We start from the raw sequence: 12,834 nt of genomic DNA, 5'->3' as shown, positions 1-12,834 counted from the left end.
GTGTCCCAAAGAGACATGGTTTTTTCCCTGCTACTGTGGACTTGGGAAGAAATTGTGCCCCTCCACATTGCCAAGACCCTCTATGTTCCACTATTTGTCACCCCATCTACCTAGTTGTAGGGCCAGCTGTATCAGTGGACAAAGTTACTTCTCTGAAGTGATGTGAAAGTAGGTTCTCCACCCAGAAAATATCTTTCCACCAGCATCAGCCACGTAACAGGCTCCCAGGGCCCCGACCATCTAGCCACGCTAAGGCCAACCCTGGAATTCCTAAATTAGGCGGTCAGGTCTTGAGATTAGTTTAGGCAAAACAAACTGCTGGACCAAAGTTAAGGGAGATGAGTAACACCAATACCTAATTACCAAGTCAATGGCGTCTTCTAAAAAAGGAGAAAAACTGCTTTAGCAGAATTTAAACTGTTCATAGTATTTAAATAATAAATATTATTGGTCATTATCCTAGGGTTGAGTTGCACATGTTTACCTCACAAAGTGGAAGAGTGTCTCTACTTTTGGGTTATCAAAACAAATGGAGATGATTTGTCCAGGGTGATTGGACTAGGGGCCAGGACAAAACCAGTTGTCTTGGTTTGCCTTCTTTGTGGATAAGAAGTACCTGTATTTCCTCCCTTCCTTCATCTTTTCCTCCAACCTGGAGGGACTTGGAATTATTTACATTTTGAGTGGACTCTCTAGCTAATCAAAGAGATGAATTTGGAGTCCTAAAGTCAAAATCACAATGTCTAAATGGCACTCAGGGGTAAATTATGTCTCACTGTTTCCCAAAATGACCAGGTAAAATTCAGGAGGACATGGAACTTTGGAAATTTTACCAGGGCTCTGGAAATTCTGACAATTGATGTCCACCATTGGCCAGCTAAAATAGGCCATTTAACTGGAAAACAGATCCTTAAGAACTACTAGTTCCATTTACTAAAACAGCACTGGGTTTGAGGTCAAATCTTGCTCTCACTCTGACAGTAACTTGCTGTATGATCTTAGACAAGTCAAATCTCCTCTCTGGGCTCATAGATAAAATAAAGAGAACATTCTAGATTGCCTACTTCAGGTTTCTTTCCAGCTGTGACATTCTATGATTCATCTATGATTCTTCAACTCTGGCGTAGGCTGTTATACCTAAGATTAGGATTTCCTTAAGAATGAAAAGATTGACAAATTTGGGTCCAGAGCCTCTGATGTGGCCATGAAAAGATGCCCTGACTCTCAGCTGACTCACGCTGGGCTCTATCAGTGCTGACAACTCCCCTAAGACTGAGCTGGACTGGAAAGCTCCCCAAAGACCACCTCTGAGGAGCAGGCATCTTTAGTCATGTCCTGTACTGGGAATTATGGCTCCAACATCCGGCCATCAACAGTTGTAGAAAATGAACAGGGGAAGGCTGAAAGCTGATCTGCCTCCAACCCTGCCTCCTGGTTTCTAGGGCCAAGCAAGCTGCCTGGGGAGGCAGCAGGGTGGGGCTGTGTACTCATACAGGAGCTGGGTTTTTTTTATTTTTTGTGCCAAACTCCAATGTGAGCATATTAGCTGTTCTTACTCAGCCTAGGATTGGGACTAGAAGAACAAAAGATTATTTGGTTTATGTCAGCTATAATTTTCTCGCTAAGCCAAGGGTTGCATCCTTGGGCAGAAGAGGCAGAGAGGATTGCACAATAAAACTAGAAGTAAAAGAAAGAGGCCCTGGTGGGTAAGAGGCTGGAGTCTGTTTAAACATCAGGAGACCTTCCCCTACCCAAAATTGACACTGGCCAGGTGAGTTGACCACACAGTAGTACCATAATGAATGGGAGAGACCTCGAAAGCAGGACCACTGGTAGCTTCACAGGTTGTACACTGCACATCCCAGGGGCACCCTTCAGAGGCATTATAACATTGCTTTCTGGAATTGTGTGCAGTGCACAACCTGTACATCTGCATGACACAGATCCATCAGATAGCCAGAAGAAGATGAGCAAAAGGCAGTCGAGGGTTCTCACTTCTTCTCTCTCAGTTGTAGACTGTAGAGCCCCAGGAGAGCTGGAACATGGGCTGGTCACTTTCTCCACAAGGAACAACCTCACCACATACAAGTCTGAGATCAGATACTCCTGCCAGGAGCCCTATTACAAGATGCTCAACAATATCACAGGTAAGCCCTCCATGCTGAGCCACCCCACTCCCATTTCACACTCTCAGGGCCTCAGGGTTGGGCTGGAGGCTGAGGCAGCTCTGAAAGGAAGAACTGCTCATAAGTGTGCAGAGCCTGAGAATGCAAAACGTGTCACTCACACATCTCCTCAGGTTCTCACTTTCCATGAGCTTGTGTTACTGTGTCCATGTGGAGATGCAGAAACAGTCTCAAGACCAAAACCCAGACTTTTTTGTTTTTAACTTTAAATCTAGCACTGATTTACTAATGAGTTGTTGGTGGGAGCGTGAAGGAGTCACATATTGACACAACTAAGGGAAGAAACGAGACCCTAAAGGAAGCCTGGAATACCCCAAGTTAAACTCCTTCATGTGGTCTGAGGCTGAGTTGGGGTTTCAAAAAAATGGCCAGTATTACTGCTTCACCCAGTCTCTGCCTTGGCTTCTGGGTGAGGGCAACATCTCACCAGGCCAGACCCATTCAGCAGGTAAGGGACCTTCCTTCAAAGACCTGTTCCACTGATACAGACAGGGGTCCAGGCAGGGCTGGGGAGTGAGGAGCAGATCCTTTGCCCCCCCCAGGGAGCCCGGCACATCCCCTGACCACAGCTCAAGCACAGCCACAGCCACAGCAGTTCCTGTCCAGACCTCATCCAGGCCAGCTGGCAGAGACCCCCGGCTGCCCCAGGGACTGGGCAGCAGCACACTGTCCAGAGGGTGAAGGACTTGCAATAACCTGTCCATTGGCCACACTGGGGGTTTGGGAGGAGCTGGGAGGAGAAGGGCTTAGAGACATAACCCGCCTCTCCCAGCCTTGTGGCAGCCCAATACCCCCTCACACACACTCACAGTCCCTAGCAGAAAAGAAACTCTCAGGGAGAAAGGAGGGCCCATCAGCTCTGCCTCTCTGGCATGCAAGCACTGAGAACATTCTCCTGACTCATCTAAGCCTCCAACTCCTTTTTGGTTTCTTTTGTTTGTTTGTTTTTTGTTTTTGTTTTTGTTTTTGAGACAGGGTCTCACTCTGTCACCCAGGCTGGAGTGCAGGGGCATGATCTCGGCTCACTGCAACCTCCATCTCCTGGGTTCAAGCAATTCTCTTGCCTCAGCCTCCCAAGTAGCTGTGATTACAACAGCTTGCCACCATGCCCAGCTAATTTTTGTATTTTTAGTGGAGACGGGCTTTTGCCATGTTGGTCAGGCTTGTCTTGAACTCCCGACCTCAAGTGATCCTCCCACCTCGGCCTCCCAAAGCGCTGGGATTACAAGCGTGAGCCACCGCACCTGGCCCGAAGTCCTCATTTTTAAAAGAAGGAACAGTGATGAAGCTCTTAGAACTATTTTGAAACTCCAGTGAGATGGTGGTCACAACCGTATGCTTATTAAACAGTCTGTCAAATGGAGAAGAAAGGAAAGGGCATCTGTGCAACAAAGAGCCATGTAAGCCCAGGTCTTTGTGACAAGTGAGGGGGAAATGCCTTCCAGGACCTGGGCAGCGTGGGGTGGGGAGGGCAGCAGCCCTCAGCCGGGCAGGAGTGGGACTCCCCAGAGCTTTAGACAGACACCATGCTGAAGAGTGTGGTGTTCATTTTTGAGGGTGACAGCCAGCCATTGGTGATTCTGAGCTAAGAAAGGACATGGTCAGATTCCCGTTTTAGAAAGATCCTTCAGGTTGCAAAGGGAGTTTGATAGAAGGCCTAGGATGGTAGCCCTGTGGGTATTTGAAGACATTTGGAGGTTAATTGGTCCCTTTGGAGGATTATATCCCAGAGAGTACCTGCCACATTCCTCCACTTTCTTCCTCATTCTTCTTAGTACATCTAGGCTCAGAGACAATCGTATCAGAGCCTAGATGACCATTTGGAAGACTTTTGTAATAACTCACTTTAGGGAAATTAAGTACCCAGATCTATTTTCAATGTGCTGCAAATCAACCATTTTCTCCCTTTTCTCCTAACCTCTTTCACTAATCCAGGTATATATACCTGTTCTGCCCAAGGAGTCTGGATGAATAAAGTATTGGGGAGAAGCCTGCCCACCTGCCTTCCAGGTACCTCACCCTTCAAATTCTTTGCCTCATGGTTTTCCATCCAAGGCCCTAGGACCCCAGGTCTTCTGGCTGTTAACAGGGAGATGGGGAACAGGGGAGGTGATGCTTTGGTTGCTTTTTAAGAGGCGTCTTCAAAAGGTTAAATGTCAGAGAAGCCCTGCTTCACACCTTCTCAAACCAGCCTGTATTTTCTGCCTGCTCCGTCACTCTGAGAGTCCTCCTGTCCCCTCTCTGTGTCCTTGCCACAAGCTTTTTCATATAACACAGTTTGTACGTGCATCTGCTGTCATGCCAGGAAAATTTAAGAAGTGGGCACCCTGTCCTCAAGCACTCACCATGTTATCAAGGAGATGATAAGACAAACAGCATCATGATAAGACAGAGTGAGAAATTCTTTCTTCCAAACGGCAATGTGGTCAAGCCTTTCCAACTGCTGCCTTTCCCGTGGTTTACTTACTGACTCCACTTTAAAATGGAAAGAACATTTTGTGGTGACAGGAAGTGTTACTGTGCATACAGATTTTGGGGACATTTGCTTTAGCATTAAAAGTATAGGCCGGGCGTGGTAGCTCACGCCTGTAATCCCAACACTTTGGGAGGCCAAGGCGGGTGGATCATCTGAGGTCAGGAGTTCAAGACCAGCCTGGTCAACATGGTGGAACCCCATCTATACTAAAAACAAAAAAAAAATTAGCCAGGCGTGGTGGCGCGCATGTGTAATCCCAGCTACTCAGGAGGCTGAGACAGGAGAATTGCTTAAACCCAGGAGGCAGAGGCTGCAGTGAGCCGAGATTGCCCCATTGCACTCCAGCCTGGGTGCCAGAGCTAGACTCTGTCTTGAAAAATAAATAAATAAATAAATAAATAAATAAATAAATAAATAGTATGGGTGATTTGCATTGCAATCACACTGTGTAGCTACTCAAGTTGACTTAGAAAAAGTATAACCCCAAAATGCACACTCTAGGGTTAAACAAATAATCCACAAAAATTTAAATTTAATATTCACAACATAGTAATTTTTTTTAAAAAAAAAAAGCAAGAATGGCAGTAGTTTAATGATGCAATCACTCAAGACAGCATTGAGGAATACTGAAAATTAAGTGCCTTGTCTAATTCCATCTGCATGTTTGCAGAAACAGCAGGAAATTTGCAATATGGTTAAGCATTGGGTGATATTTGTATTTTGCTGAATGAGAGTGTTGGGTAAACTGACGTAGTATATTATATTAATGGTATATTTCAGTAACCCTACAGTATGCAGTATAAAGTAGGTATACTAGTACACAGTAGGTATATTAGTCTGTTCTCACACTGCTGATAAAGACATACCCAAGACTGGTAATTGATACAGAAAAAGAGGTTATTGGACTCACAGTTCCACATGGCTGGAGAGGCCTCACAATCATGGCCAAAGGTGAAAGGCACATCTTACATGGTGGCAGGCAAGAGAGAAATGAGACAGAGCCAGTTTGAGACATAGCCAAACCATATCAGGAGGCTTCTAGATATCAGATTAGACACTAAAATGGAAAGGCTATGGAATTGTCTACCATTCATCCTTAAGAAGTGAAGAATGTGTTAGCATTTGAGAGTCAGGTTTTGACCATCACAGGTGCTATGGGACCCCAGAGAAGAAGGAAGTAACAATGCCTGGTTGTCTATGAGTGGAGGGGTAAGAACTGACAAGGAAGGCTTCACATAAGGGGTCTTTATTTCTAAGAAAAACTTATGAGGATGTGGAATAAGGGAATATTCATCCCACCCATTCTGCTGATTCCACTTACCTCAATTAGGCTTGCCCAGAAGTACACCCAAGGACTCCAGGCACTGAAGCCTCAGAGAAGAGAGGAATGGTGGAGCTGTAGCAAACCAGAGGATCTAATCCCCATTTTGCTAAAAGACTATGTAAGCCATAGAAAGCTAGGGATAGATTCCATGCTGGAAAGCCGTGTGGCGACCTCAGGAAGGGGAAGAAGCCCTGGACAAAGAGTCAGGGCCCTAGGTACTAATACTGATGCTGCCATTTCCTAACTGTGATCTTTGGTAAGTAATTTCACATCTCTGGGTCTGGGATCCCATACCTCAGAAGTAAAGCATCAGAACCAAGAGACCTATGATATTCTATAACTCTTTTTTTTGAGACAGAGTTTCACTCTTGCTGCCCAGGCTGCAGTGCAATGGTGCAATCTCAGTTCACTGCAACCTCTGCCTCCTGGGTTCAAGCAATTCTCTTGCCTCAGCCTCCCGAGTAGCTGGGATTACAGGCATGCACCACCATGCCTGACTATTTTTTTATTCTTCGTATTTTTAGTAGAGACAGGGTTTCTCCATGTTGGTCAGGCTGGTCTCAAACTCCCAACCTCAGGTGATCCTCCTACCTCGGCTTCCCAAAGTACTGGGATTACAGGCATGAGCCGCCATGCCCAGCTATTCTATGATTTTTAATGGTCATCATCCTCTATGTTTGTACAAAGCATCTTGGATACAATGAGTCATGAAATTCTTTTTAACACCCAATGTTGGGCAGAACCATGGTGTATCATTGAACCAGGCCAGAAATTTGTAAAGTCTCTCTTTGCAAAACACTGTGATTGAACCAGGATGCAGGCCAGGATGGAGAAAGCCATCTCATCTATTGTCATAAGGCCCACCATTTCAGGGGGCCTGCTAAGCAAATATTACTTGCCCCCTTATTTTATAAATGAGAAAACTAAGTATCAGAATAGTGTAGTGATTTGCACAAGGCCACGTGTAGAAAATTAGGGGCAGAGCTGAAAGGTGAAGTCAATACTTTTGATGGCAACATAAGCAATGCCGAGCCATTCTTTCACCATGGTCATGTTTTATGCCATCCTCAGGTACCTTGAATCCTAGAGCATCACATTTTTCTTTAAAGACCCTCCCTCACTAACCACTATCCTCTAGAACCCAAATCTGGCTTCAACATAGCCAAAGCTATAACATTTCAAGAAGATTCCTTTCTCCCAGGAAAGACTGGGTGGGGAATGGCAGCAGCCAATAAGAATGACCCCATTTCAGTGAGCTCTCCCAAGGGCTTGTGGCATCATTCAGCCCCTTAAAAGGGCAAGAACACATCAAGGAGAAAAACAGATTTCAGTGGAGATATGAAGCTAGACTCAGGACAAACAAGCTCGAGTTCTGGCTTTCCCTCTAACAACTTTGAGTAAGTCATTGCCTTCTCTGAACTTCCATGTTTCCATCTGTAAATTAGCTGTTCTCCAAGGTTTCTCCAGATCTGATCTGTGACCTGCAGTGTGCCACTGGCACCTTGGTTGGAGAAAGGTACCATTTAGTACTGGCTTTGTTGTGATCACGGACCAAGTCACAGACGTGTCCCTTACCAGATGAGGGCCTTGAAGTACTAAATATTTGTAGGACCAGTCGCAGAGCTGCGTTGAGATGTTGCCTTGCAGTTTGCTACTTGTAATTGGAAGGCTGACCCTCAACTTTGAAAGGCCAGGCCACAGAGAGTTACAAAGACCAGTTCACATCTGGCCTGGGGTGAATGGCAGGGTGCCCCAGGATCAAGCAAGAAGCATTTGGCCTCAGGAAGAAGAGCATCTGAAAAGCATTAGGTTGCTAAAAGCCTGCTCTCCCAAAGTTGCCAAGAAAACTCAAATGTTCCATGGTGTCTAAAGGATTGTCAAAAGCGCCCAGGCCAAGGAGTGTAGCCTGGCCATTTGGAACCAGGACGAGGCCCACACTCACAGTAGGTCTACCTCCAAGACCCAAGCACCCTGCCTGGGAGGGCCATGCAAGCATGTTCTTAGCCAGCAGGGGCCTGGTGCCGAAGACCTGCTCATGGGCCAGAGGCATTTGGCTGCAGGAGGCTGGTGGTGCATGTGCATGCTCAGGGTGCAACTCAGTGGAATGAAGTTTGCTCAGATCTTTCTCCTTCTCCTAAAGGTACTACACAACTCCTGGGTGCAATGATGGGTGGCCCAGAGTAGGGTCCATGCATCATTGCTTATAGATTATGCCATCTTTCCCCAACCCTGGATGCCCTGGGCCTTAATCCATGGGCACCAATTTATAGCAAGATTCTTTTAGGACAGAGAAGAAAAGGTTTAAGGCCCTATGCCCATGGTCTTAATATCTATTGAATCAGTGTGGGATACTAGACTTAGAATCTAGTTAAGCTCCTGCTATCTGACTTAAGAGTCGTATCCCTTTAGGCTAGTCACTTAAACTCAGGAGGTTTACTCACCTAGAAAATGGTGATGGCTAAGGCAAATAAAACGAAAATTAAAGGATCCCTGGAATTTGAAGGATCCCTGGAGATCATTGTGACCAAATGCCTCATTTGACAGATCAAAAATTGAAATCCAGAGGGAAATTTACTGATTCAGAGTCACAAGGGAAATGGAAGAGAAAAGCCAGGTCAAGACTTCCAGCATCTCTGTTACCAGTCTAGCATTTGCTGTGACCTGCTAGATGGTTTTTTAGGTTCCTTGCATCTCTCTGTCCCCATGGAGAGAAAACTTTCAGAAGTTTTCTAGGTTCTCATAGCATGGACAACTTCTGAAATAAGACCTGCCTTTCTAGAGAAGGAAGGGGATAAGTGTCCACTACTAGAAATAGATGGCTGTCAATGGTCCGAGTCACAAGTGGTCTTAGCCAGAGGTGGTTCAGGATAGAGAAAGCCCAAGCAGAGTGGTCCAGTCCAGAGAGGGTCCCAGCTACAGAAGAGCCAGACTAGAGATGGGCCAGCCTAGAGAGACTTAGACCCAAAATGACCCTGAGTAGAGCTCTTCCAGGCTAGCATGACCCAGGCAGGTTAGGGTCCCATGGTGGCATAATCTATAGTAGGTGACATGTGAATTTCTCTTTGTAGCTTCTGTCATATGGCCGACCTGACCAGTCTCTGTCTCTTGTCCCTGCTCCCTCTTTCTCCTTACAGAGTGTGGTCAGCCCTCCCGCTCCCTACCAAGCCTGGTCAAGAGGATCATCGGGGGCAGAAATGCTGAGCCCGGCCTCTTCCCATGGCAGGCCCTGATAGTGGTGGAGGACACTTCGAGAGTGCCAAACGACAAGTGGTTTGGGAGTGGGGCCCTGCTCTCTGAGTCCTGGATCCTCACAGCAGCTCATGTGCTGCGCTCCCAGCGTAGAGACACCACGGTGATACCAGTCTCCAAGGAGCACGTCACCGTCTACCTGGGCTTGCATGATGTGCGGGACAAATCAGGGGCAGTCAACAGCTCAGCTGCCCGAGTGGTGCTCCACCCAGACTTCAACATCCAAAACTACAACCACGATATAGCTCTGGTGCAGCTGCAGGAGCCCGTGCCCCTGGGACCCCAAGTTATGCCTGTCTGCCTGCCAAGGCTTGAGCCTGAAGGCCCGGCACCCCACATGCTGGGCCTGGTGGCCGGCTGGGGCATCTCCAATCCCAACGTGACAGTGGATGAGATCATCAGCAGTGGCACGCGGACCTTGTCAGATGTCCTGCAGTATGTCAAGTTACCTGTGGTGCCTCACGCTGAGTGCAAAACTAGCTATGAGTCCCGTTCAGGCAATTACAGCGTCACAGAGAACATGTTCTGTGCTGGCTACTATGAGGGTGGCAAAGACACGTGCCTTGGAGATAGCGGTGGGGCCTTTGTCATCCTGGATGACTTGAGCCAGCGCTGGGTGGTGCAAGGCCTGGTGTCCTGGGGGGGACCTGAAGAATGTGGCAGCAAGCAGGTCTATGGAGTCTACACAAAGGTCTCCAACTATGTGGACTGGGTGTGGGAGCAGATGGGCTCACCACAAGGCGGAGCCCCAGGTGGAACGGTGAGCTGACTTACTTCCTCGGGGCCTGCCTCCCCTGAGTGAAGCTACACTGCACTTCCGACAGCACACTCCACATTACTTATCAGACCAAATGGAATGGAACACACTGACCTAGGGGTGGCTTCTCCTACGGAGAGAGCCCCCAGGACCCTGAGAGGCAACAGTGTGGTATAGGAAAAGGCTCTAGGCAGGAGACCTGCGTTCTTGAGCTTGTCCAGGTCTCTTCCCCTGTCTGGGCCTCATTCTCCCCAGTAATACAATGCAGGAGCTAAACCAAGGCCTCTGCGCCTGTCCCAGCACTCCTCTCCAGGCCATACTTCTTATCCCAGTGGCCTTTATTCACTCCTGACCACTTATCAAACCCATCGGTTCCACTGTTGGTATAACTGAGCTTGGACCTGACTATTAGAAAATGGTTTCTAACATTGAACTGAATGCTGCATCTGTATATTTTCCTGCTCTGCCTTCTGGGACTAGCCTTGGCCTAGTCCTTCCTCTAGGAGAAGAGCATTCAGGTTTTGGGAGGTGGCTCATAGCCAAGCCCCTCTCTCCTAGTATAATCCCTCGGAGAACTTTCATGCCTGGGGTTTCTCTCCCAAAAGCTTCTTGCAGTCTAAGCCTTATCCCTTATGTTCCCCATTAAAGAAATTTCAAAGGACATGGAGAAAGTTGGGAAGTTTTGTGCTGACTGGTGGGAGCAGAATAGCAGCAGGAGGCTCACCAAGCCCTTAAATTCCCATTGTCAACTCAGAACACGTTTGGGCCCATATGCCACCCTGAAATACCAGCTGACACCATGGATGTCCACACCTGCTGCTCCAGACAAGCACAAAGCAATCTTTTGGCCTTGAAATATGTTATCTAAGAGGCTACTACCTGAACCCCAGACCCAAATATGGGGACTTAGCCAATTACCTGGGAAAAGAAAAGACCCACACCGTATCCTGCTGTCCTTTTGGGCAGGAAAATGGAAGAAAGACTGGGGTGGGCACATTAGAAGTCACCCAAATCCTGCCAGGCTGCCTGGCATCCCTGGGGCATGAGCTGGGCGGAGAATCCACCCCACGGAATGTTCAGAGAGACCCACTCCTTCATTTTCCAGAGTCAAGGGAATCAGAGGCTCACCCATGGCAGGCAGTGAAAAGAGCCAAGAGTTCTGGGTTCTAGTCCCTGCTCTGCTCCCAACTGGCTGTATAACCTTTGGGAAATCATTTTCCTTCTCTGAGTCTCTGGTTCTCCATCAGCAATAGGGGGGCATTAGGTCTCCTGCAGGGTCTTTCTAGCTGGAGCACTCAGAGCTTCCCTGACTGCTAGCAGCCTCTCTGGCCCTCACAGGGCTGATTGTCCTCCTTCTACCTGGAGCTCTCTGTCCTGGAAATCTCCATCAGAGCAAGACAGCCAGAGAAGCCCCTGAGAGGGAATGATTGGGAAGTATCCACTTCTCCAACCAGCTCGTCAAAGCACACTCCTATGTCTATGAATGGCACATGTAAAGATGTTATATTTTGTATCTTTTATATGATATGCTTTACCACTCTGTAAAGGGCCTCTGCATTGTTGCTCCCATCAGGGGTCTAAAGTGGAAATAAACCCTCATGGATAACCAACAGCCTTGGCTATAGGTTTTGTTATTGTTGGGGAAGTGTGTTCATTTGTTTTGACTTTTTTGAAAAGAAATTGGCCTCCTCATTAAACCAAAATCTCCCTTGTTGCAGAAAAAGTACAACTTTTGGTATCTGGACATTACCCCAGAGGTAATGAGGAAAGGATTTGGTTATTGATGTGTCTCCTTCTCAGAAGCTGCTTGTTCCTTCGTTTAAGTGCCTGGCATTTAAGTCCTTGCCTTCAAAGGACTTGAGCCTTAAGGCCCGGCCCCCTACGTGCTGGGCCTGGTGACCAGCTAGGGCATCTCCAGTCACAATGTGACATTGGATGAGATCATCAGCAGCGGCACGTAGACCTTGTCAGATGTCCTGCAGTATGTCAAGTTACACGTGGTGCCACACGCTGAGTGCAGAATCAGCTACGAGTCCTGCTCAGGAAACTACAGCGTCACAGAGAACATGTTTTGTGCCAGCTAGTTTCTAGTGCCAGTTTCAAAGGGTTGAAAGTGGCATGCAAGACAAGCTTATGTGCCTATAGGTCTTACATAGGCAAAAGAAGTTAAATGTAAAAGCAACAGAGATTTAAGTACTACAAGAACTGAAAGAAGGGGCTATTTCATACAGCTGAAGGGGCTTGGAATAGCTTTGCAGAGGCTTCAAAGGACGCATGGGAGATAGGAGGGAAGGGGCAGAGTGGAAAAAAGCATGAAAGCTTTCAAAGCATGAAAGCTGGCCATGGTTAAAGTGAGAGTGGTGGGCATTGAGTGGGAAGAGTTTTTAAAGGTATACACTATTTGAACTGTCCTGAAATGAGTGATTCTCTAAGTTTGGGGCATATGAGAATTACCTGGGGTGCTGGTGAAAAATGCAGATTGCTGGGTCTCACCCACTGGAAAATTTGAATTCAGCAGGTCTGAGGGTGGGCAGCATGGTGTGGAAAGTGAAAGGAGCTGAGCTAGGAAAGCAGTTATGCAACTACTGCAACTGTCCTGATGAGGGATGGTGCAGACCCACCAGCCATAGGGCTGTGACAGTGCAGACAGGACCAGGGGCAGTTTAAATCGATTTAAGTGGTACATTCAGCAGAGCTTGGCCTATAGGCATCTCTTGATAAGTTCAAGCATGAGTGGCATGTGATAGTGAAGTCTCACCGTGGGACGCACTCATGGTTTGCCTTTGTTTTTGGTTTGTACCATAATGAAAATGCCATTGTTTTTACACTATTGAGAATGAAA

At 47.3% G+C, this 12,834-nt stretch overlaps 1 protein-coding gene across 3 annotated transcripts in view; it reads left to right on the top strand.

Annotated features, from left to right (window-relative positions):
• The window catches only part of MASP1 (mannan binding lectin serine peptidase 1), a 72,501-nt gene that overhangs the window by 46,264 nt on the left and 13,403 nt on the right, over nucleotides 1-12,834 (top strand). For 2 of the 3 annotated variants that reach the window (XM_031935275.1, XM_026455661.2), the window contains 3 exons: nucleotides 2,010-2,147; nucleotides 4,122-4,196; nucleotides 9,121-11,604. In XM_031935275.1, coding sequence (XP_031791135.1) covers nucleotides 2,010-2,147; nucleotides 4,122-4,196; nucleotides 9,121-10,004 — 1,097 coding nt within the window. In that variant the 3' untranslated portion in view covers nucleotides 10,005-11,604. Of the gene's footprint in view, nucleotides 1-2,009; nucleotides 2,148-4,121; nucleotides 4,197-9,120; nucleotides 11,605-12,834 lie in introns of those variants that run through there. The other variant, XM_031935274.1, reaches the window with a different exon arrangement.

The sequence above is a fragment of the Piliocolobus tephrosceles genome, chromosome 2 (genome assembly GCF_002776525.5).
Source record: "Piliocolobus tephrosceles isolate RC106 chromosome 2, ASM277652v3, whole genome shotgun sequence".
In the NCBI taxonomy this organism is placed as follows: domain Eukaryota; kingdom Metazoa; phylum Chordata; class Mammalia; order Primates; family Cercopithecidae; genus Piliocolobus; species Piliocolobus tephrosceles.
This window is presented reverse-complemented; position numbering and strand designations above follow the sequence as displayed.